Here is a 21,459-nt window from a genome sequence, read left to right as displayed (position 1 = left end):
GAGAGCTAAAGGAAACATTTATTTGCATTAGTAGATATGTGTGTGATGATTGTGAATGTTAGTTGCTTTATGTTATATTCATGCACTGTAAAAAAAATATTGTTCAAAATTGTAAATAAAATATCTTTGTAATTATTTGAAATTGAAATTTATTTGGAATTATCAAGTGAAAATGAAATAACCTTACTGAATCAACAAGTGTGTGAGGAGAAGAGTGATAGCTGTATGATGAGTACTGTGGGAAGCTAATTTCCACTGTGTAGTTCTGACCCTTCTCCAAACACACTGAACTAGGCAGAACTACATATCTGAAACACACAAACACACAATCAGGAGTCAGGTACACAATAAACAAAACAAAACACCGCACACACGCTAATGCAACCTTACCTGGACCCAGGGTGCAGTGAGATGGTCTGTTCATCATTGTATGCAAACGTGCAGTGTGCTGTTGGGTAACTGGCTCTGGGCCGCTCTATGTTCACTACAACCTGTTCCCATTCATCTGGCAACTACAGTAAATGCATTAAACACATTTGCTTGCATGTTTGTCACCATCTATGTAGGTTTTATAAATTCAATATTATATGCGTGTTTATTACCAGTGGTTCATATCGGATCATTAAGTTGTATTCCATAGATCGTGGTAAATTGTAAATGTTGAATCTCAGTGTTTCACCCTCCGGTACATTGACAAATCCTGTACCCGTCCAGGAGGGTTTACGATCCTGAGGTAATGGTCTTTGAACCACTTTTACTGCCTGCATACAATCAATAAAGACTCGCATCATTTGCACGTACCAATGAATTTGGTTCTTTTACATGTTTTCGTGAAGAACTTAAACACTCATTGGGTCTCAGAACAGCAGAATGAGCAAAGTAAATTTCAGTGTATAGCTTTCATAAAACTATTTTTTTACATAGATTTTCTAATTCAGTTTTTTCATAAAAGCAAATGTCATAAATTGTTGTCCTTAATTTGTTCATGGTTCAATTAGTACAAAACTATTTTTTAGGGCTGTCAAACGATTAATCGCGATTAATCGCATCCAAAATAAAAGTTTTTGTTCACATAATATATGTGGGTGCACTGTGTATAATTATTTTATATATATATAAATACACACGCATACTCTTATATTTAAGAAATATTTTCATGTATATGCTGTATATAGATTTATTTATAATTTATATTATAAATAAATCTAAATACTTTATATATAAATATTTTTTTCTTAAATATACATGCATGTGTGTGTATATATATATATATATATATATATATATATATATATATATATATATATATATACAAAATAATTATACACAGTGCACCCACATATTTTATGTAAAAACACAAACTCTTATTTTGGATGCGATTAATCGCGATTAATCGTTTGACAGCCCTACTATTTTAATGTAAAATTGTCTTTTTTAATGTAAAAAGTACTTTTTTGCACTTTATTTTTTATAGGAATATTCTTGTTAAATTTCACATCCATTCCTAAAGTAATTCTTAAGTAAACTGTCACAATTTTTTTTTTTTGTAAAACTAAACTATTGTTGCATAAATTGTCACTTTCAATTAGCTCGTAAAACAATTCTTATATAAATGTAGTCACATTAGTCACATTTAGTTTCTCTGTACAAGCAGCCTTTGGTAAACTTTCACATACTTATATAAACTGCCACATTCAATAGGTTTGTAAGACTAAAATTACATAAATTGTCAAAAATGTTACATTTTTAAAATGTTTAATTACAATAGCGTTTCATTTGTGAATATCAGTTAACCACATTAGTTAACATGAACTAACAATGAAAAATTGTTTTTAATCTTAGTTAATGCTAATTTATACTGTACATTTACAAATACTTTATTATAATGAAAAGTTGTATCTGTTAATATTATTTAATAAACCTGAGCTTACATGAACTAAAAACAAACAGTTGTATTTTCATTAACTAACATTAACAAAGAAAAACTGTAAAACTGTAACATTAGTAAATCCTAATGTTAACCAACAAACCTTATTGTTAAGTGTACCCGATTTCTTTCTGTTTGTGTTTCATGAATGAAGGCCAGTGTTCCTGAGTGACACCTACCTGTCCAAAGGAAGCATCCTCAGCTTCATAAATGTAGTGATCCAGTGCTGCGAAGTAGTACCCAGACTCCACTTGGTCACAACGCCTACCAAACATATGCTCCTTACAAGCGCACTGCCCTGTTTGCTGAGAACAACTACAGAGCAAACAAAATATATGGAAGAATATTTATGTTGGCCAGTATAAATTAATTTGTAATAAAAAAATAAAAAATTAAATGACATTATCGAATACAAATCTAAGAACAAATCTGTAACACTTTACGATACAGGTGCACTAATAAGGATTAATTCATGCTTAACTAATGCACAGATAATACTAAATTAATTTGTAACTAATGATTATTTAAGTTTTTCATTAATGATTACCACATTCGGAACTAATTAAGAGTTTGTAGGGTTAATGTATTAGTTCATACATGAATTGTTATTAATTTAATACGTAATTGTGGATTGATTCCATAATAACTCATTGTTTAACTAATAGTGTTAATTAATATGTTAATTACCAGAATGAGCCAAAGCCTTGTAATTCAACTTCCAGATAATATGACGGGTACACCAATATGCGTTAATACATGATTAATTACTTCATTTTTAGTGCAAATTCATGAGCAAATTAATACAATTACTAAATGACTAGTTAATAATGATGTGCCCCAACAAGTAAAGTCATAACATAATGATACCTTTGCAAATCATTAGCTAATCATTAATTAAAGCAGACAACTGGAAGCTGAAGTGCATAGCTTAACACATTCATTTACACTATTAGTTCATAAAATATGTTTTTAAGGAATTAATACACAATGACACATTGAATTAATAGCAATTCTTAATCTATTAATCATATAGACTCTTTATCAGTTGCTGATGCAGTAATCATTCATTAATGGTTTAGTTCTTCATGAGTTATACATTAACTCATGATTATCTGTGCATTAGTTAAGCATGAATTGATTGATATTAATGCACCCGTATTGTAAAGTGTTACCAACAAATCCAATACGGTTACTTACTTATTATTCAAAGCCCCACCTACGTCACAGTCACATGGTCTGCAGCCATCCATATCATTATTGAGACCCCAGTGCTGAGGCTGAAAGGGAAAAGTGTGTTATGCACAAGCACAAAAACCCAAACCCCAAACACACATACTTATAATGCTCTCTTACCAGACACTTCTCACAATTTTGTCCAGTCACAAGACGTTTGCAATAACAGCTTCCTGTCTGAATATCACAGGGATTTCCTGCGGAGAGTGTGCCTAGAGGATTACAGCTGCATGCTGGGTTCACACACACACAAAAGAAAGACAAATATTATCATACACACTGACTCCAGAAAACAAGAAGTCTTTCAGAGGTCAAAGCCTGAAAGAACATGAAACAAGCTGTTTGTGTGTGTATGTGTGTGTGTGTGTGTTTACGCACGCCGACAGCCTAATGGGTCGTCGCTGAGGCCATAGTGTCCCTTTTTACAGTGGTCACAACGTTCTCCCTCCACATTAGATTTGCAGCGACACTGGCCCGCAATCATATCTCTTAGGACATCCGTAGCGCTGTCACATAAGCCTTCGTTCAGAGAACCACGTGGGTCACAGTCACAGGCTAAACACAAACCAAGTACCGGTAAGACTCAACATATTTAGTTGATCCTCGAACAACAAACCTGTCTGAAAATGTAGTCCTATCCCTAACCCTACCCATAAGTTTTCCCTAATATCAGATAGGTGGATAACACTGATGTAGAAGCACCGTAAACTTGCTCCTCAAATCTGATTGGTTGACAGGAACATGTTGCACTTGGTGAAATCACGTTCACCAAACACAAACACGGATTTATCATGTTTTATTTATCATTGCTTCAAGAAACACTTTACAGCATCCATTCTGCATAGGAACAGATTTAAATCGATCGATTTTGAGAGCGTTAAACACACTCACGCGCGCAGATCCTGGGGTCTCTGATGTCTCTTTGAGAGTGCTTGTAGTAAAAGGGTTTGCAGTTCTCACACCATTGGCCCTGTGTGTTGTGCTGACAGTCGTCACATACTCCTCCACTCCTGTTTCCCGATGACAGATACACCGCCATGTCAAAGTGACAGGAATGTGAGTGGTGATTACACTCACATCCTGAGAGAATGAGAAAAGAAAAAAAACACCAGATTAGTGAATAATATTCAGTATGGTTTCTGAATGATATAATATAATTATTATAATTGATCTAATTATTATTTTTTTTGTTTTAACTGTGGGCTGTTTGGCATACTCTTGCATGCGTTTGTCTCTCGGCCCACTGCTGGTCTCCAGGGCAGATCTTGGTAAAAGTCCTCACACTCCTCACAGTTAAGTCCAGTAGTGTGGTGATTACACATGCAATGACCGTGAACCTGCGCGCGCACACACATACACACACACAGAGGTGAGAAGTGTGAGTGATTGGTTTGTGAATGTTGTTGTTGCATTTACTTACCATGCCATCAACCCCTGCCTCATTGCCGACTGGGGCACACTTGGAGGCGTGGCCATAGCAGAAACAGTTGCCACGGACGACCATGTCATAGAGAGCGTAATAATATGTCTCTCTCACTTCCTCTCGGTCATCAAACTGATAATCGCCTAGAGTGTGCAACTTTTCCATCCGTACGCGCAGATTTGTGATCTTCAGTAGGTCTGTATGAGCAAAGATATATCAGTAGTCAGAAAACAACAAATATACACATACTCAAAGACAAAAGTTTTATTTCTTTAAATTTCCCACTTGATTAATAGTAAGTCATTCTCAGAAAATGATGCCATATGTGCCACATTTGTGTCTTCAAAATATTTACAGGATACGGTCACATTATTTAATCAGTTTCATTGTTTAGTGTGTTATGTATGGAAGCTTGTTTTCCGTCATAGAATGAAAAATATAAAAGGTAATTGCGACTTTTTATCTCACAATTCGGACTTTTTTTCTCTCACAATTGCGAGTTTACTTCGCACAATTCTGACATTATTTCTCAGAATTGCGAGATGGAAAGTCAGAATTGCGAGTTATAAAGTCAGAATTGTGCGATATAAAGTCCCAATTGCGAGATATAAAGTCAGAATTGCGAAATATAAAGTCAGAATTGCGCGATATAAAGTCGCAATTGCGAGATATAAAGTCAGAATTGCGAGATATAAAGTCAGAATTGCGCGATATAAAGTCGCAATTGCGAGATATAAAGTCAGAATTGCGAGATATAAAGTCAGAATTGTGAGATATAAAGTCAGAATTGCGTGATATAAAGTCAGAATTGCGTGATATAAAGTCAGAATTGCGAGATATAAAGTCAGAATTGCGAGATATAAAGTCACAAATGCGAGATATAAAGTCAGAATTGTGTGATATAAAGTCAGAATTGCGTGATATAAAGTCAGAATTGCGAGATATAAAGTCAGAATTGCGAGATATAAAGTCAGAATTGCGTGATATAAAGTCAGAATTGCGAGATATAAAGTCAGAATTGCGAGATATAAAGTCAGAATTGTGAGATATAAAGTCAGAATTGCGTGATATAAAGTCAGAATTGCGTGATATAAAGTCAGAATTGCGAGATATAAAGTCAGAATTGCGAGATATAAAGTCACAAATGCGAGATATAAAGTCAGAATTGTGTGATATAAAGTCAGAATTGCGTGATATAAAGTCAGAATTGCGGGATATAAAGTCAGAATTGCGAGATATAAAGTCAGAATTGCGCGATATAAAGTCGCAATTGCGAGATATAAAGTCAGAATTGCGAGATATAAAGTCAGAATTGTGAGATATAAAGTCAGAATTGCGTGATATAAAGTCAGAATTGCGAGATATAAAGTCAGAATTGCGAGATATAAAGTCAGAATTGTGAGATATAAAGTCAGAATTGCGTGATATAAAGTCAGAATTGCGAGATATAAAGTCAGAATTGCTAGATTTAAAGTCGCAATTGCGAGATATAAAGTAAGAATGGCGAGATATAAAGTCAGAATTGCGCGATATAAAGTCGCAATTGCGAGATATAAAGTCAGAATTGCGAGATATAAAGTAAGAATGGCGAAATATAAAGTCAGAATTGCGCGATATAAAGTCAGAATTGCGTGATATAAAGTCAGAATTGCGAGATATAAAGTCAGAATTGCGAGATATAAAGTCAGAATTGCTAGATTTAAAGTCGCAATTGTGAGATATAAAGTAAGAATGGCGAGATATAAAGTCAGAATTGCGCGATATAAAGTCGCAATTGCGAGATATAAAGTCAGAATTGCGAGATATAAAGTAAGAATGGCGAAATATAAAGTCAGAATTGCGCGATATAAAGTCAGAATTGCGTGATATAAAGTCACAATTGTGTCTTATAAAGTCAGAATTGCGTGATATAAAGTCAGAATTGCGAGATATAAAGTCGCAATTGCGAGACATAAAGTCAGAATTGTGAGATTTAAACTATTCTGAGAGGGGAAAACGTTAGTATTTTTTTCCCCTTAGAATTGACCTGATAAGTCGCAATTGCGAGTTTATATCTCACAATTCTGAGAAAAGATTTCTCAGAACACAATCATGTGTTATAAAGTCAGAATTGCAAGATGCAAACTCGCAATTGTGAGAAAAAAAGTCAGAATTGCGAGATATAAAGTCAGAATTGCGAGATATAAAGTCACAAATGCGAGATATAAAGTCAGAATTGTGTGATATAAAGTCAGAATTGCGTGATATAAAGTCAGAATTGCGAGATATAAAGTCAGAATTGCGAGATATAAAGTCAGAATTGCGTGATATAAAGTCAGAATTGCGAGATATAAAGTCAGAATTGCGAGATATAAAGTCAGAATTGTGAGATATAAAGTCAGAATTGCGTGATATAAAGTCAGAATTGCGTGATATAAAGTCAGAATTGCGAGATATAAAGTCACAAATGCGAGATATAAAGTCAGAATTGTGTGATATAAAGTCAGAATTGCGTGATATAAAGTCAGAATTGCGGGATATAAAGTCAGAATTGCGAGATATAAAGTCAGAATTGCGCGATATAAAGTCGCAATTGCGAGATATAAAGTCAGAATTGCGAGATATAAAGTCAGAATTGTGAGATATAAAGTCAGAATTGCGTGATATAAAGTCAGAATTGCGTGATATAAAGTCAGAATTGCGTGATATAAAGTCAGAATTGCGAGATTTAAAGTCAGAATTGCGAGATATAAAGTCAGAATTGTGAGATATAAAGTCAGAATTGCGTGATATAAAGTCAGAATTGCGAGATATAAAGTCAGAATTGCTAGATTTAAAGTCGCAATTGCGAGATATAAAGTAAGAATGGCGAGATATAAAGTCAGAATTGCGCGATATAAAGTCGCAATTGCGAGATATAAAGTCAGAATTGCGAGATATAAAGTAAGAATGGCGAAATATAAAGTCAGAATTGCGCGATATAAAGTCAGAATTGCGTGATATAAAGTCAGAATTGCGAGATATAAAGTCAGAATTGCGAGATATAAAGTCAGAATTGCTAGATTTAAAGTCGCAATTGCGAGATATAAAGTAAGAATGGCGAGATATAAAGTCAGAATTGCGCGATATAAAGTCGCAATTGCGAGATATAAAGTCAGAATTGCGAGATATAAAGTAAGAATGGCGAAATATAAAGTCAGAATTGCGCGATATAAAGTCAGAATTGCGTGATATAAAGTCACAATTGTGTCTTATAAAGTCAGAATTGCGTGATATAAAGTCAGAATTGCGAGATATAAAGTCGCAATTGCGAGACATAAAGTCAGAATTGTGAGATTTAAACTATTCTGAGAGGGGAAAACGTTAGTATTTTTTTCCCCTTAGAATTGACCTGATAAGTCGCAATTGCGAGTTTATATCTCACAATTCTGAGAAAAGATTTCTCAGAACACAATCATGTGTTATAAAGTCAGAATTGCAAGATGCAAACTCGCAATTGTGAGAAAAAAAGTCAGAATTGTGAGATATAAAGTCACAAATGCGAGATATAAAGTCAGAATTGTGTGATATAAAGTCAGAATTGCGTGATATAAAGTCAGAATTGCGGGATATAAAGTCAGAATTGCGAGATATAAAGTCAGAATTGCGCGATATAAAGTCGCAATTGCGAGATATAAAGTCAGAATTGCGAGATATAAAGTCAGAATTGTGAGATATAAAGTCAGAATTGCGTGATATAAAGTCAGAATTGCGTGATATAAAGTCAGAATTGCGTGATATAAAGTCAGAATTGCGAGATTTAAAGTCAGAATTGCGAGATATAAAGTCAGAATTGTGAGATATAAAGTCAGAATTGCGTGATATAAAGTCAGAATTGCGAGATATAAAGTCAGAATTGCTAGATTTAAAGTCGCAATTGCGAGATATAAAGTAAGAATGGCGAGATATAAAGTCAGAATTGCGCGATATAAAGTCGCAATTGCGAGATATAAAGTCAGAATTGCGAGATATAAAGTAAGAATGGCGAAATATAAAGTCAGAATTGCGCGATATAAAGTCAGAATTGCGTGATATAAAGTCAGAATTGCGAGATATAAAGTCAGAATTGCGAGATATAAAGTCAGAATTGCTAGATTTAAAGTCGCAATTGCGAGATATAAAGTAAGAATGGCGAGATATAAAGTCAGAATTGCGCGATATAAAGTCGCAATTGCGAGATATAAAGTCAGAATTGCGAGATATAAAGTAAGAATGGCGAAATATAAAGTCAGAATTGCGCGATATAAAGTCAGAATTGCGTGATATAAAGTCACAATTGTGTCTTATAAAGTCAGAATTGCGTGATATAAAGTCAGAATTGCGAGATATAAAGTCGCAATTGCGAGACATAAAGTCAGAATTGTGAGATTTAAACTATTCTGAGAGGGGAAAACGTTAGTATTTTTTTCCCCTTAGAATTGACCTGATAAGTCGCAATTGCGAGTTTATATCTCACAATTCTGAGAAAAGATTTCTCAGAACACAATCATGTGTTATAAAGTCAGAATTGCAAGATGCAAACTCGCAATTGTGAGAAAAAAAGTCAGAATTGTGAGATAAAAAGTCGCACTTCTGTCTTTTTTCTCAGAATTGCGACTTTATATCACCCAATTCTGACTTTATATCTCACAATTCGGACTTTATATCATGCATTTCTGACTTTATATCTCACAATTCTGACTTTATATCTCACAATTCTGACTTTATATCTCGCATTTCTGACTTTATAACACGCAATTGCGACTTTATATCACGTAATTCTGACTTTTTATCTCGCAATTCTGACTTTATTTCTCACAATTCTGACTTTATTTCTCTATATAAAACTCGCAATTGTGAGAAAAAAAGTCAGAATTGTGAGATAAAAAGTCACAATTACTTATTTTATTTTTTTATTCAGTGGTGGAAACAAGCTTCCATAGTTATGCCGTGTTTTTCTCAATAAAATGAATAATTACATTTTGAAATGTGCTTTCAGTTGAAAACCAGTCCATACATCACTATTACATTTTCATGGATTATACTGCCAAATCTACCAAAATGTTTTTGGTATTAAAAATTAGTTTTATATAAAATGCTTAATGTGTTTTCCTGGAAAAAAATGGACTTTTTCCCAGTTTTCCATTATGTTTACACTTATTTTAGCCTAGATAAGCTAGATCGTTCAAGTCTGTTACAGGAAAATGTGTAGTGTAGTTTATTTCCAGAAAGCAAAGCACATTGAAAAACAGCAAATTTGACCAGTTGCCTATTTAAATTAAATTATGTGAATGAAATATACTAATTTATTGTTCTATACACCATCTTTAGAATTTTGTCTTTGAACTTGGCCCTGTATATTTCTATGACATCGGTGTTGAAGAGTAATTAGCTGGTAAAGTGGATTTACTTATTGTAGAGTGAACAAAAAGTTATCATGAGAATTGTAATGTTTGGAGCGCATGTCATTACAAATGTAATGGAAGATTTTAAAACGAGCGGTTTATTCATAAATCCGTAAGATCTTCCCTTCATGCTGTGGAAACACAAACCGGAAGAGCTGAAAAGGGGCGGGGCTACATAAAGTCTATACGGGGCCCCTATTGGTGATTGGGAAAATAATAAGATGGGAGGGAAATGTATATTTCAATGCTTTTGAGTTCTCCTGAGAAAAACTTTGTTGCTTAACTGGTGATGGAATTAATATAAGGAGGGATGAAACAACGTTTTTGGGGAGAATTGAAAAGTTTTGGAAGTAAGCGCAAAACCATTGAAATATAACTTTTCCTCCAATCTCACATTTATCCATCACCATGTCCCCTTGGCTCAGAGTTTCCCAATTCTGGTCCTGGAGAACGCCCAGACCTCAAAAATGTTCAGTGTTGGGGGTGGGACTAGGATTGGGAACCACTGCCTTAACACTGGGTTGCACAGCTTATATCACTGTAGAGTTAAGCTAAGGGCTAATAATGATAAATAAAATGTTGGACTTTTTTTAAAAAAAGTCTATACATAAATTTGTCCAATGAAAACCCCTATTTTGTAGACCACAATTAAGAATTTTGGGGAGGGGACGTATACGGGCCCCAAATGTCTATTGGTGTTGAGCCCATATTATTTATGGTACTTTGGGACTGAATTTTATTGATAAGTTTCAAATAAAATTATCATTTAAAAAACGGATCTTAAGTGAAATTGCCAGGCAAAAATAGCACCACAAACCTTTCAACTGATCAAGAGATTTTACTTACTCTGAATATGTGGGCTGTAAGGGTCAGGAAACCTAAATGCAGGATCAAGTACCCTAAAAATGACCTGTTCACAAGTACACAAGAACAGTAACTCAGGATTGTATATATAGATACTGTTTAAATAGAGAGCTGTCATGACAGAAGTGCTTATACATACTGAGTTTTTGGCATGGTAATGGGTGTGACAATGTCAATATGTTTGGTTTTGGTGGAATAGATCTGCTACACTGCTGCTGCAGATCAAGCTACTGCTGACACGCTAATGTGAGCAAGTAAGACACGCTGCTGCTGTGCAATATATCGTACATGAGTTACCGTAGCAGAACTATATAGGTGGAGCTGGGGAAGGGGGTGGGTTTCTAAGAGGCAAATGCTAGCCAAGATTCTGAATGTTTAGCAGCGAGCTCATTGGCTACTGATCAGCTGTGTCTTATTGAGAATGATGTGATTGCGAGAAGATCGAGTTAAGGACCTATCAGCCTGCGACATCAAGAGTTTCATGACTATGTGAATATTTGTTTATATGAATGTATATCACACACCTCTCCCTCTGTTGATGGCTCAATGCCAGAATAGCGGCTGTCACAAATGACATCATCCACATTTTTGATTGGCCTCTGAGGGATGTGTGGATAGGATTCAGTGCAGTTGAAAGCGTAGTATCGGTACACCTGCCAGCTCCGCCCAAAATCTGCAGAACGTTCAATCAGCATGGCTGCGGGCCGAAAGGTCTGCGGAAAACAGCAAAAAGTTTACATTTACAGAGGCAAACCCCCCGCAAAAGTTTCCCAAACACAGAAAGCTGAAGTAGATCGTACACACAACTGGTGCCAAAGGTTTCAACTATCACTTTATGATTAGAGCCCGACCGATAAAGGATTTTGAAGGCCGAAACCGATACAAATATTTGTTGGTTTTAAAATCCGCTATTCCGATATATCGGCCGATATTTTTTTATTTATTTTTTTTATTTCAGAAACGTGCAACAAAACATTAACAGATTTCCCTATGTGTCGGCTTTTCGATGCCGACCTTGGATTCAGGAAACGGTGATTAATTATTTTGCACGCACTTCACTCCAAACGCAGTCTTCAATTCAATAGTTTTATTTCTAACACATTTCTAAATTAAGTTTATAACTTCAACAAACGAAAAATCCAAACCAAGTTAGCGAAGTGGTCAAAAAACTGTGAAAAACCACCCTTTCCAAAACCAAACATCTGTTCTTTCATGTCACTTCCCCTTCCGCCCACACACAATAACATATCTCTCTTTCTCACCCGACAGGTGCCTGATAAATAAATAAATAAGTACATAAATACAAATATAAATATACCAAATAATAATAATAATAATAATAATAATATTAATAAACAAATACATGAATTATATTAAATAAACTCCAATGAAATACTTATAGAAAAACGGCTACAACACCCTAACATTAGTTATTTGTAGCTATTTATGAGTTTTAACAAAAATTATATGATAATGCATTTTAAAAAGAAACATGTTTCTTTTATTGTCGCAACAGAACAGACTGATGATAGTGGGATTAGCTAGCTTTGTGGTTAGCTAGTCTATGATGAGCCATAATTTAGCAATGGATAACGTCATAATGCAAATTGTAAAACATAAATTTTCAATATTACAGGCCAAGGAGAGATGATTCGTCTTATTGCTATAACGGTCACATGCTATTAAAGAAATACTTCAGTCACATTGTCAAAAGTTAAAAGGACAGCCAGTCAACTACACTGTAACAACGTAACATAACTATTATGTTTATTATTTTATTTTATTTTTGAAATATTCATTTATCGGCCATTATAACTGCCGATACCGATAGTCTGGAAAATGCCTGATATCGGCCGATAACATCGGCCTGCCGATATATCGGTCTGGCTCTATTTATGATGGATTCAAAGGAAAACACTTCAAACATATCTACACATATGTTCAACATTCCACAAGACTGTGTTCTGGTTCTGTGTGTGTGAGAGAGTGTGTCTATCTCACCTTAAAGGTCATGATGAGGTGTGTGAAGTGGAATTCGGCCTCTAAATCCAGCTCAATGGTCACATTTTCAACTCCTGATGGAGAGGAATGGATAAATTAACGAGGAAATGAATGAACAGGCCGCAACTGGTTATCCAAGTTATCTGGCACGAATAATTTCCTCACTCGGTGTGTTGTTTAATGCAAAAGAAATTTCCTTGATCTTTTGAAACAAAAGAGTTCACTGTCTTATGTAAACACACTCTACGTTTTAGAAGTCAAAGCTTCCTCCTGAGTCCAAAAAGATCATTCCTGTACCGGGATATGTTTGTTTCGCTAGTGTACTGTAGGTGCAAAAAACAATACATGAAATTAGTAGTGTCAGAATTTGTAGCTTTTATAAAACAGCAGGCGAAGTGAGACTGACGCTGGCAACCCCAATGATGCTGTATGTCACATGTCAATGACAACATGGCGGTTGTACATCCAAATTGCATTTATACCTCAAATTCACAAGCATGCTGGGAACACTGTATATATGTAGTAAGCACATTTTCGCTAAATTAATTTCTCATTTAGTGGAAGCTACATGGACTCTTGGCTGTTATAAATTCACTATAAACAGCGCCACCCTAGGGTGGTCCAACTGCAGCGAATGGACATTTATATACATTAGGGGTGTAACGATACCAACACTATCTCACGACCAATTCGTACGAATTCGACGCATGATTGAAAAGTGTCTAATTCGTACTAATTCGTACGACCTCACTCGTTTGTCTAAACCCACGTGATGGTTAAGTTTAGGGGCGGGGTAAGGGGTAGGTCATTCGTACGAATTTATAAGAATTGGCCAATTCGTAAAATATGTACGATTTAGCAAAATCGTATTAATTCGTACGAGTGAGGTCGTATGAATAGTTACGAATCAGCCACTTTTTAATCATTCGTCGAATTCGTACGACTTGGTCGTGAGATCGGGTTGACGATACCCTCATTTCACGATTCTATACATATCACGATACTAAACTCACGATACGATATTATTGCGATACTCCAAGACATATGATACAAGTTTTACAAAAAATGTACTGTTGATTAAAATGCTAAATTCGATATTAGATTTTGGATGGACCTGGTGCTGGTAACCCAATGCACGGGACAGTGGTGACACCAGAATAAAAATATTCGTGATTCTGAATCTGAAAATACCGAATTATTTTAGACGAATATGTTTACACTCTGCCACTGACAAGACAAAATGAGGTAGGCCACTTTTTACTGGTAACATAAGATATCTGGCATTACCAGCACCCACAAATATTCCCCCATTATACATTATAATTACAACATTATATATAGCAGTTTAATGTAGTACTGACACTAAAACTCTGAAAACTAGATTTTTTTTTTCCTCACACAGAATTTTATCCAATACACAATACATATTGTTGCATTTTTGTTGACACAATATATTGTTACACCCCTAATATACATAAAACTACATCATATTTTTCTCCCACCTCATATCATTTCCATCGCGAACGTAAAGTTTCTTAAGGGACGCACAAATTTTGCTAGCGAACACGACGTTCTCTAGGGAACGCAAAAGTTTAAAAAAATTTTTTAATTACCATGTCTCTTTAGAGCTCCATACACATAGGTAATCTACATATCATGTTCTTAAAGGTACAGTGGCAAAAATGGACTAAATTTTTAGAGCGCTTTGCATTTTGCCTCACATTCACCCATTCACACCCTCATTCATACACCGACGGCGGTGTCAGCCATACAAGGCGTCATCCAGCTCGTCGGGAGCAGCTGGGGTTAGGTGTCTTGCTCATGGATACCTCGACACTTGGTCAGGTGGAACCGGGGATTGAACCACCAACCTTTCGGTTTGTAGACAACCTACATGAACCACAGTTTAATTCTATTAATCAGATCCTGGAAAACGGTCATGAAAACCGAAATAAGTACAAGCGCAAGAATCTTGGGTACTTGACTTACAAGTGGTCCATTAATAAACTATCGCCACTTTTGACCAAAAAACACTCACTCTCAGTGCTTTTATATTTAAAAACACAACAAACATTCTTGAAACAGTATTTAAAAAATCACATTGTCTTTTTTACATTCACAGGGAACAAGGGCGTAACTAAAGTGCAGCACTATGCCAAGTAAAGCATCCAAATTCATAAATTCCCTAAACGAGTGATGCCATGCCACAGCCATGGATTGAGTCTGGTAGCGTGAGTGTTGTGGAAGCCAGTCGCTAGGGAGAGAGCAGGCCATCTGTTTCCCACGCCCAGCGGCTGCATTCATCCCAGCTCTCACTTTCTCATTCCCACTACTTCCTGTCAGAGTTAAACTATTTCTTTTCCTTTTTTCTCAAATTCCTGCCATGAGACACAGTGGGTTCTTTTGGGACCAATGATATGAGAACTGTGACACATAAATACATATAAATCTCCTGAGCTATAACATTTTCAACTGCCACTCAAATACTCGGAAAACTAATATATGTTTCATTTATCAAATTAATCATCATTTACTCGCTCGCATGTCATTCCAAATCTTTATGCAATTTTGTCTTCTTTGGAACACAAAAGAATACATTTTGGTATCATTATGGTAATATTTTGGAAGAATGTTAAGGAAACAATTTTGGTGACTACATGTTCAAAAAAACAGAGAGATTTCTCAAAATATAGATATAAAATCGAATTTTCATTTTTTGCGTGAACTATAACTTTGTCTCAGGTGTTTCCTCCCCAAAAATCCTGATAAAATGCAGTACAACTGCTGGCATACAGCCATGAAAACATGAATAGCAAAGCCTTGGAAGAATTTGATGAGAAATATTTTATTTCATATGAGATCCAACTTTTGAATGCAACTATCTATGAACATTTGAGCTTAGTTTGAGACATTGTTGAAATCACTTCAAAATGTCTAAAAGAGACATATGGAAATCTGAGGAATCTGTGTAGGAGAAAAAGCTGAAATACCGATGAGATTATTTGTGATTGTTCGTATTGTCGTGCGAGACCTCACCGTTCTCGGACTGCCACCAGGTTTTGAGGCGGTTGGGAGTGAAGGCTGTCACCACATTCTCAATGGTGTGGCTGTTGGGGGAGGTGAACTCATTGTACATCCGTCGGGAATCGCATTCAAAACAGTTCTTCTTCTCCTGACAATGGACAGAGATGGAGATGCAGATGTTATGCATGTGCATATAAAGTCTTTTGGGGGTTGGCGGAATGACAAACGCATTTATGCGGACAGCAGGAATCCAGATGTTCTGGATCTGCACCTGCTTTTATCACCCTCTCATGCGCATGACTCACCAACATAAACACATGTGTGCACGGCAAAACTCACACAGGCTAAATCGAACTAACTTGGTCACGTTATTTTTCCCAGTCATTTTCTTTTCAATGAAAGTGAAAATGGAAGTGAAAGTCATTCAAACATGTCAGTATTTTGCTGTGATATTGATACTGATGACATCACTGAAGCTCTGCAAATATTATTCATAGTTATAAGTCTGTTTTCAAGTTTGAGTGTGAATGAGATTTGAAATCAATGGCAGAGGGCAAGATTTTGACTTACATTTTGTTCCGTTTCTCACAAAAACCTATATTGTATGACTAACCCATGGACTAATTAATGACACTTTGGATACTTTTCATTATAAGGAAAAAAGCCAGGGTGAAACATCTCCTTCTGCACTCCACAGAAGAAAGAAAGCCATAAGGATTTGCAATGTCATAAAGCCGAGTAGATTTTTTGATAGCATTTCATATTTATAAATCCATATAACCAAAATTGCGTATGTTAGATGTGTTGGACGGTTGAGTTCCAGATCCTATCTAGTCTACACAAATCACAAGCATAATCACTTGTTGGCATTTACAGTCAGACTTTTATTCTGAGGGCCACACAGATAGTGTAGAGTGCAAAAGAGTGGCCTAAAGGGGTCTGGAACATCTGACAGGGTCCTTCATCCTCCCACCACATACTCTTCACACAGTGATTTGATTGTTCACCAGACAGTGAATGTGGGAAACAAAACGAATGCAGTGTTACCCACCCAACAACATATGGAAAGATTATGATCAAATCACACAGATGTTTTTAGGTTATATACGGCATGTGTACGACATATAGAAAATAACTGAAAACGATACACTACCGGTCAAAAGTTTTAGATTTTTTTATTTTTTTTAAAAGAAGTCTCTTCTGCTCACCAAAGCTGCAATTATTTGATAAAAAAGCTAAAAAAAAAAAAAAAAACCAGTAATATTGTGAAATATTATTACAATTTAAAAGAGCGGTTTTCTATGTGAATATATAGTGAAGTGTAATTTATTCCTGTGATTAAAGCTGAATTTACAGCATCATTACTCCAGTCTTCAGTGTCACATTATCCTACAGAAATTATTATAATATGATGCTCAAGAAACATTTATGATTATTATCCATGTTGAAAACAGTTTTTTACATTTTTATTTCATGATTCTTTGATGGATAGAATGTTCAAAAGAATAGAATTGATCTGAAATGGAAAGCTTTTGTAACATTAATCACTGCCATTCAAAAGTTTGGGGTCAGTAAGAATTTATTTTTTATTTTTGGGGGAAAGAAATTAGAAAATACTTTTATTCATCAAGGATGAGTTAAAATTTATCAAAAGTTACAGTAAAGACATTTATAATGTTAGAAAAGATTATATTTTAAATAAAGGCTGTTCTTTTGAACTTTCTATTCATCATAGAATTTTGGGGGGAAAATGGTACACGACTGTTTTCAACATTGAAAAAAAATCATTTATGTTTTTTGAGCATAAAATCAGCATATTAGAATGATTTCTGAAGGATCATGTGACACTGAAAACTGATGTGTAATCAGCAACAGTAATGATGTTGAAAATTCAGCTTTCCAATTACATTTTAAAATATATTAAAATAGAAAACAGTCATTTTAAATTGTCATAATATTTCACAATATTACTGTTTGTATTTTTTTTCATCAAATAAAGCAGCCTTGGTGAGCAGAAGAGACTTCATTTAAAAACAGAAAAAATCTTACTGATCTAAAACTTTTGACCGGTAGTGTATATATACTGTATATTAGTCAAATTTGAAGCGGATCAAAAAAGTTTATCAAAGTTGTCCTTAGACATGAACTTCAAAAGTTTACTACTTTATATATATATATATATATATATATATTATTTATAAAGCAAATAAACTTATGTTTAGAATAATTTATTGTAACATTTATTTCATGCCAATCAGATTTCCTTACCCCAAAATCATTCATAATTATTATAATAACAGTCTTGTGTACTGTAAGTCATGTACGATCGACATGAAATTTACTGAAGAAAACAACAAGTATTTGATTTTTATTTGAGTACATGATTTCACATTGTTATTCACATTATAATTATATTGTGCATGTATATACTGTATATATATAGTTTTTTTTTTTTTTTTTTTTTTTTTACCAGTGTTTTGTATTTAAACCAATTTAACATATCATGGGTTTGTGATATATTTGCATGTTTGTCTTTTATAGTGCATGACATAGGTTTGTTGCATTACCTGCAAATGGCTCACGATGCAGAACGTCTCCGGTCCATTCAGTCCGCAGGTGGAGGAAGCAGTAAGCCGATGAGCTCTCCCTATCAGCAAATCACCCGTAGAGGGGTAACAGCTCCCCTCTGCGCACTTGTCATTGTGATCAGGTGATTGTGCCAGGGTGTGCAAAGCAATGGCTAGGGGAATCAGATATTATCACATTATGCTAAAATACAGTACAATGAAAGTTCATTTATAGGGCAGACTGAGGTCATTTGTCACACACATTGCCTCAGTGAATATTTCTCTGGGTGCTTTTTTTTTGTTTACTATCACTTACATTTAAGTCTAGATTGATGGATTGAGATAGATAGATAGATAGATAGTTATGTAACTCATCCATTCTATTTCATTTTAATGTGTAAACTGTTACATCACTGAAACATTTTGTGAACTATCCATGGTTAATCATTTTGGCTTCTGGTTACAGTACAGTCTGTTCCTAATTATTGAAATGAATATCACATGGGAACGCTTATTGACCTGATGGAGAGTTAAATGTGGCATGCAGGAAAACGATGAGATGCACAAATCTTTAAACACTAAACCTGACACTATATAAATACATTTATAATGGATGCTGATTTTGGACCAAATACAATTTCACAAATACTGCATACTGAACCATTCTTCAAAATTAGGAATAATAAGAAAAACAAAGTTTCAAATAAGAACTATAAATAGTTTGAATACTTATAAAACTTAACTTGTATGCAACACCAAACCTAAAAAAAGTTTACATTGTTTAATACTGATTTTGGACCACACACACTTTACAAATCTACTGCATACTGTACCATTCTTTCTCTACCTTTCAAGTAAAAAAAAGAAAACGATTGTGAGATAAAAGAAGAGAAACAAATAAGAAGAGTAAAGTTTCAGGTTGGAACTAAAATCTGTTTTGAATCAAGTTAAAAACTTTTAAGCACTGTAAACAACTTTGTACTCCATGTACTGGTAGCCTTACAGACCTTACAGAACCCAAAATCCAAAACATCTGGTAATGTTAAAAACAATAATAAATCTTGGACAAAATCAAACTCAAGCTTTGTCAAATGAAAACCAGTGGCAGTTGTATTTCTTAATGGAAGAATGATAAACAAAACTTACATATCATAAGAGCTGTAGTGTGGAAAGTCCACATTGTTGTTCTTGTTCTCTAGCAGTGTTTTCCAGAGGGTTGGAATATCTTTGTGTGAGAGTGTGTCTGTGTGTGTGAGTAGCGTGGGAGACGCGAAGCTCCCGCCCATGATATTAAACAACGCTGATTTATTACGCGACGCGAGTAGTGCTGCTGCTACATCCCAGTATTACGCCAAACACACTTGCGGTGTCTCAAAACATTGCGAGCTGCCTACCAATACAGCATTAGGGGGCAGAATGGAGGATAAACTGTTGAAACATATTTAACGGCTCTGGGATAAACGTGAATCTTATAAGGCGCGAGCAGCATTTTTTTTTTTTTGTCATAGGCTCGGCTCCAAACACCACACATGATGCGTTTCTTGCATCTTAAAAACAGCATGAAACAAAACATTAAACTTTTAGGCTACGCTTTTCACACTATTCTTGAAACTGTGCTCCTATTTGGCATATGTAACACCAATTATCATCCTTCGAAAATTCATAGCCATAAAACCTCTTAGCTAAAATAGCGACGTTATGAGACACTATAGCTAACTTTAGCAACGATATGTTTATCCATGTGTATGTAGATACACATCAATGTTTTACTCTAAAAAGACAGCACACATCTAAAAACTGAACAAATTTAAAATTACTTTTTCGTTTTTAAAACTATTTCAAATACACAACAATTATTTGCTCTGCTTTACAGCAGTTAGAACACATTTGACATTACCATTTTATATTGTCAGTACCACCAAAGCCAATGTTACAGACTACAGTGGTGACATCTCTGAATTTAATGGTGAGAAAAAACTGTCAAACAGAAACACTGCACTCTTCAACATTTGTTAAATGATATGGATTTTAATACAGCAAATTTACTCATCCACAATTTATCAGTGACTACAAAAACAAGTGATGTAAAGTTCATTTTTACAGCAAGTAGTTACAGAATCACTAAAATATTAAAACCTTAAGGCTTTTGCATCAATTCTTTTATTTAAAATACTGAATAATTATGATATTCACATTAGAAAATAGAAATCACTCTTTTTAATCAAAAGAAACAAAGAAAGTTAAACGAAATAAAATGAAACAATGAAATCATCTAAACGCCGGTACAAAATGAAGGAAATGTAGTTTGATCACTGGTGTGCAAAGAAATCTTTCTCAAAAAACCTAAACTTGTAATTCGTTATTTAGTGTTATCAAAACCTGTGTAATAATGCTAGCCTATATTTATAATCCCCCTTTATTGCAAACATAATTAATGAATTATAATCTGCTACAAATGTATTACATAAAAAGTAATCCTTAATGCAGGTACCAAAGCAAAATGTACTAAGGCTGCACGTTTTCAAGTTTTTCATTAACCGTTAACCGAGGCCCTTCGGTTAATACTCGGTTAACCGCGCTGCAACCTCGAGATACAGAGTTAATTTTTAACACCTTTAATAACTAGTTGGACCCCATTTGAAACGAAATTAATTTATAGAGATAAAACGCAGTGGTAAGTTCAGAGCAGTTAAAGTAGGCGCGTTTCCATCACCCTTCAAACTGAAATTGCCAATTGAAAATACGCACATTGGAAATGGAAACACGTCCATTTCGCAAAAACTCTGTGTCCGCAAATAATAATAATAATAATAATGATCATCATTATTGTAACATTTTATTAGGCTGCAAATGTAGAAGACGCTTTTATCCAAGAAAGGAACAAAGCAAATTAACACACTATTTTGACGCGCATCCAGTGTTTGTGCTTAGTGTGGAGCGCGCACTGATGGCTGCGAGACGCCCATGTGAACACTTGCAGTTTCATTGCAGTTCTTTCAGTGGAAACAACTTAAAATA

The 21,459-nt window shown here is 34.8% G+C and overlaps 1 protein-coding gene across 1 annotated transcript in view; it reads right to left on the bottom strand.

Moving 5' to 3' along the window:
* lamb1b (laminin, beta 1b) overlaps positions 1-19,698 on the bottom strand; it is a 42,824-nt gene extending 23,126 nt beyond the window's left edge. Inside the window, exons 1-16 of the mRNA XM_039668528.2 lie at positions 19,588-19,698; positions 18,442-18,614; positions 15,887-16,022; positions 12,851-12,924; positions 11,374-11,562; positions 10,832-10,895; positions 4,581-4,780; positions 4,377-4,497; positions 4,052-4,240; positions 3,539-3,715; positions 3,281-3,393; positions 3,125-3,204; positions 2,107-2,242; positions 603-761; positions 391-512; positions 188-308 (exon numbers count right to left, since the gene is read on the bottom strand). Of these exons, the coding sequence (XP_039524462.2) occupies positions 188-308; positions 391-512; positions 603-761; positions 2,107-2,242; positions 3,125-3,204; positions 3,281-3,393; positions 3,539-3,715; positions 4,052-4,240; positions 4,377-4,497; positions 4,581-4,780; positions 10,832-10,895; positions 11,374-11,562; positions 12,851-12,924; positions 15,887-16,022; positions 18,442-18,614; positions 19,588-19,621 (2,088 nt within the window). The 5' untranslated portion in view covers positions 19,622-19,698. The remainder of the gene's footprint in view (positions 1-187; positions 309-390; positions 513-602; positions 762-2,106; positions 2,243-3,124; positions 3,205-3,280; positions 3,394-3,538; positions 3,716-4,051; positions 4,241-4,376; positions 4,498-4,580; positions 4,781-10,831; positions 10,896-11,373; positions 11,563-12,850; positions 12,925-15,886; positions 16,023-18,441; positions 18,615-19,587) is intronic.
* Between the last annotated feature and the right edge of the window lie 1,761 nt (positions 19,699-21,459).

This window comes from Pimephales promelas, chromosome 24, assembly GCF_988280905.1.
Source record: "Pimephales promelas chromosome 24, fPimPro1.hap1.1, whole genome shotgun sequence".
NCBI lineage: Eukaryota > Metazoa > Chordata > Actinopteri > Cypriniformes > Leuciscidae > Pimephales > Pimephales promelas.
This window is presented reverse-complemented; position numbering and strand designations above follow the sequence as displayed.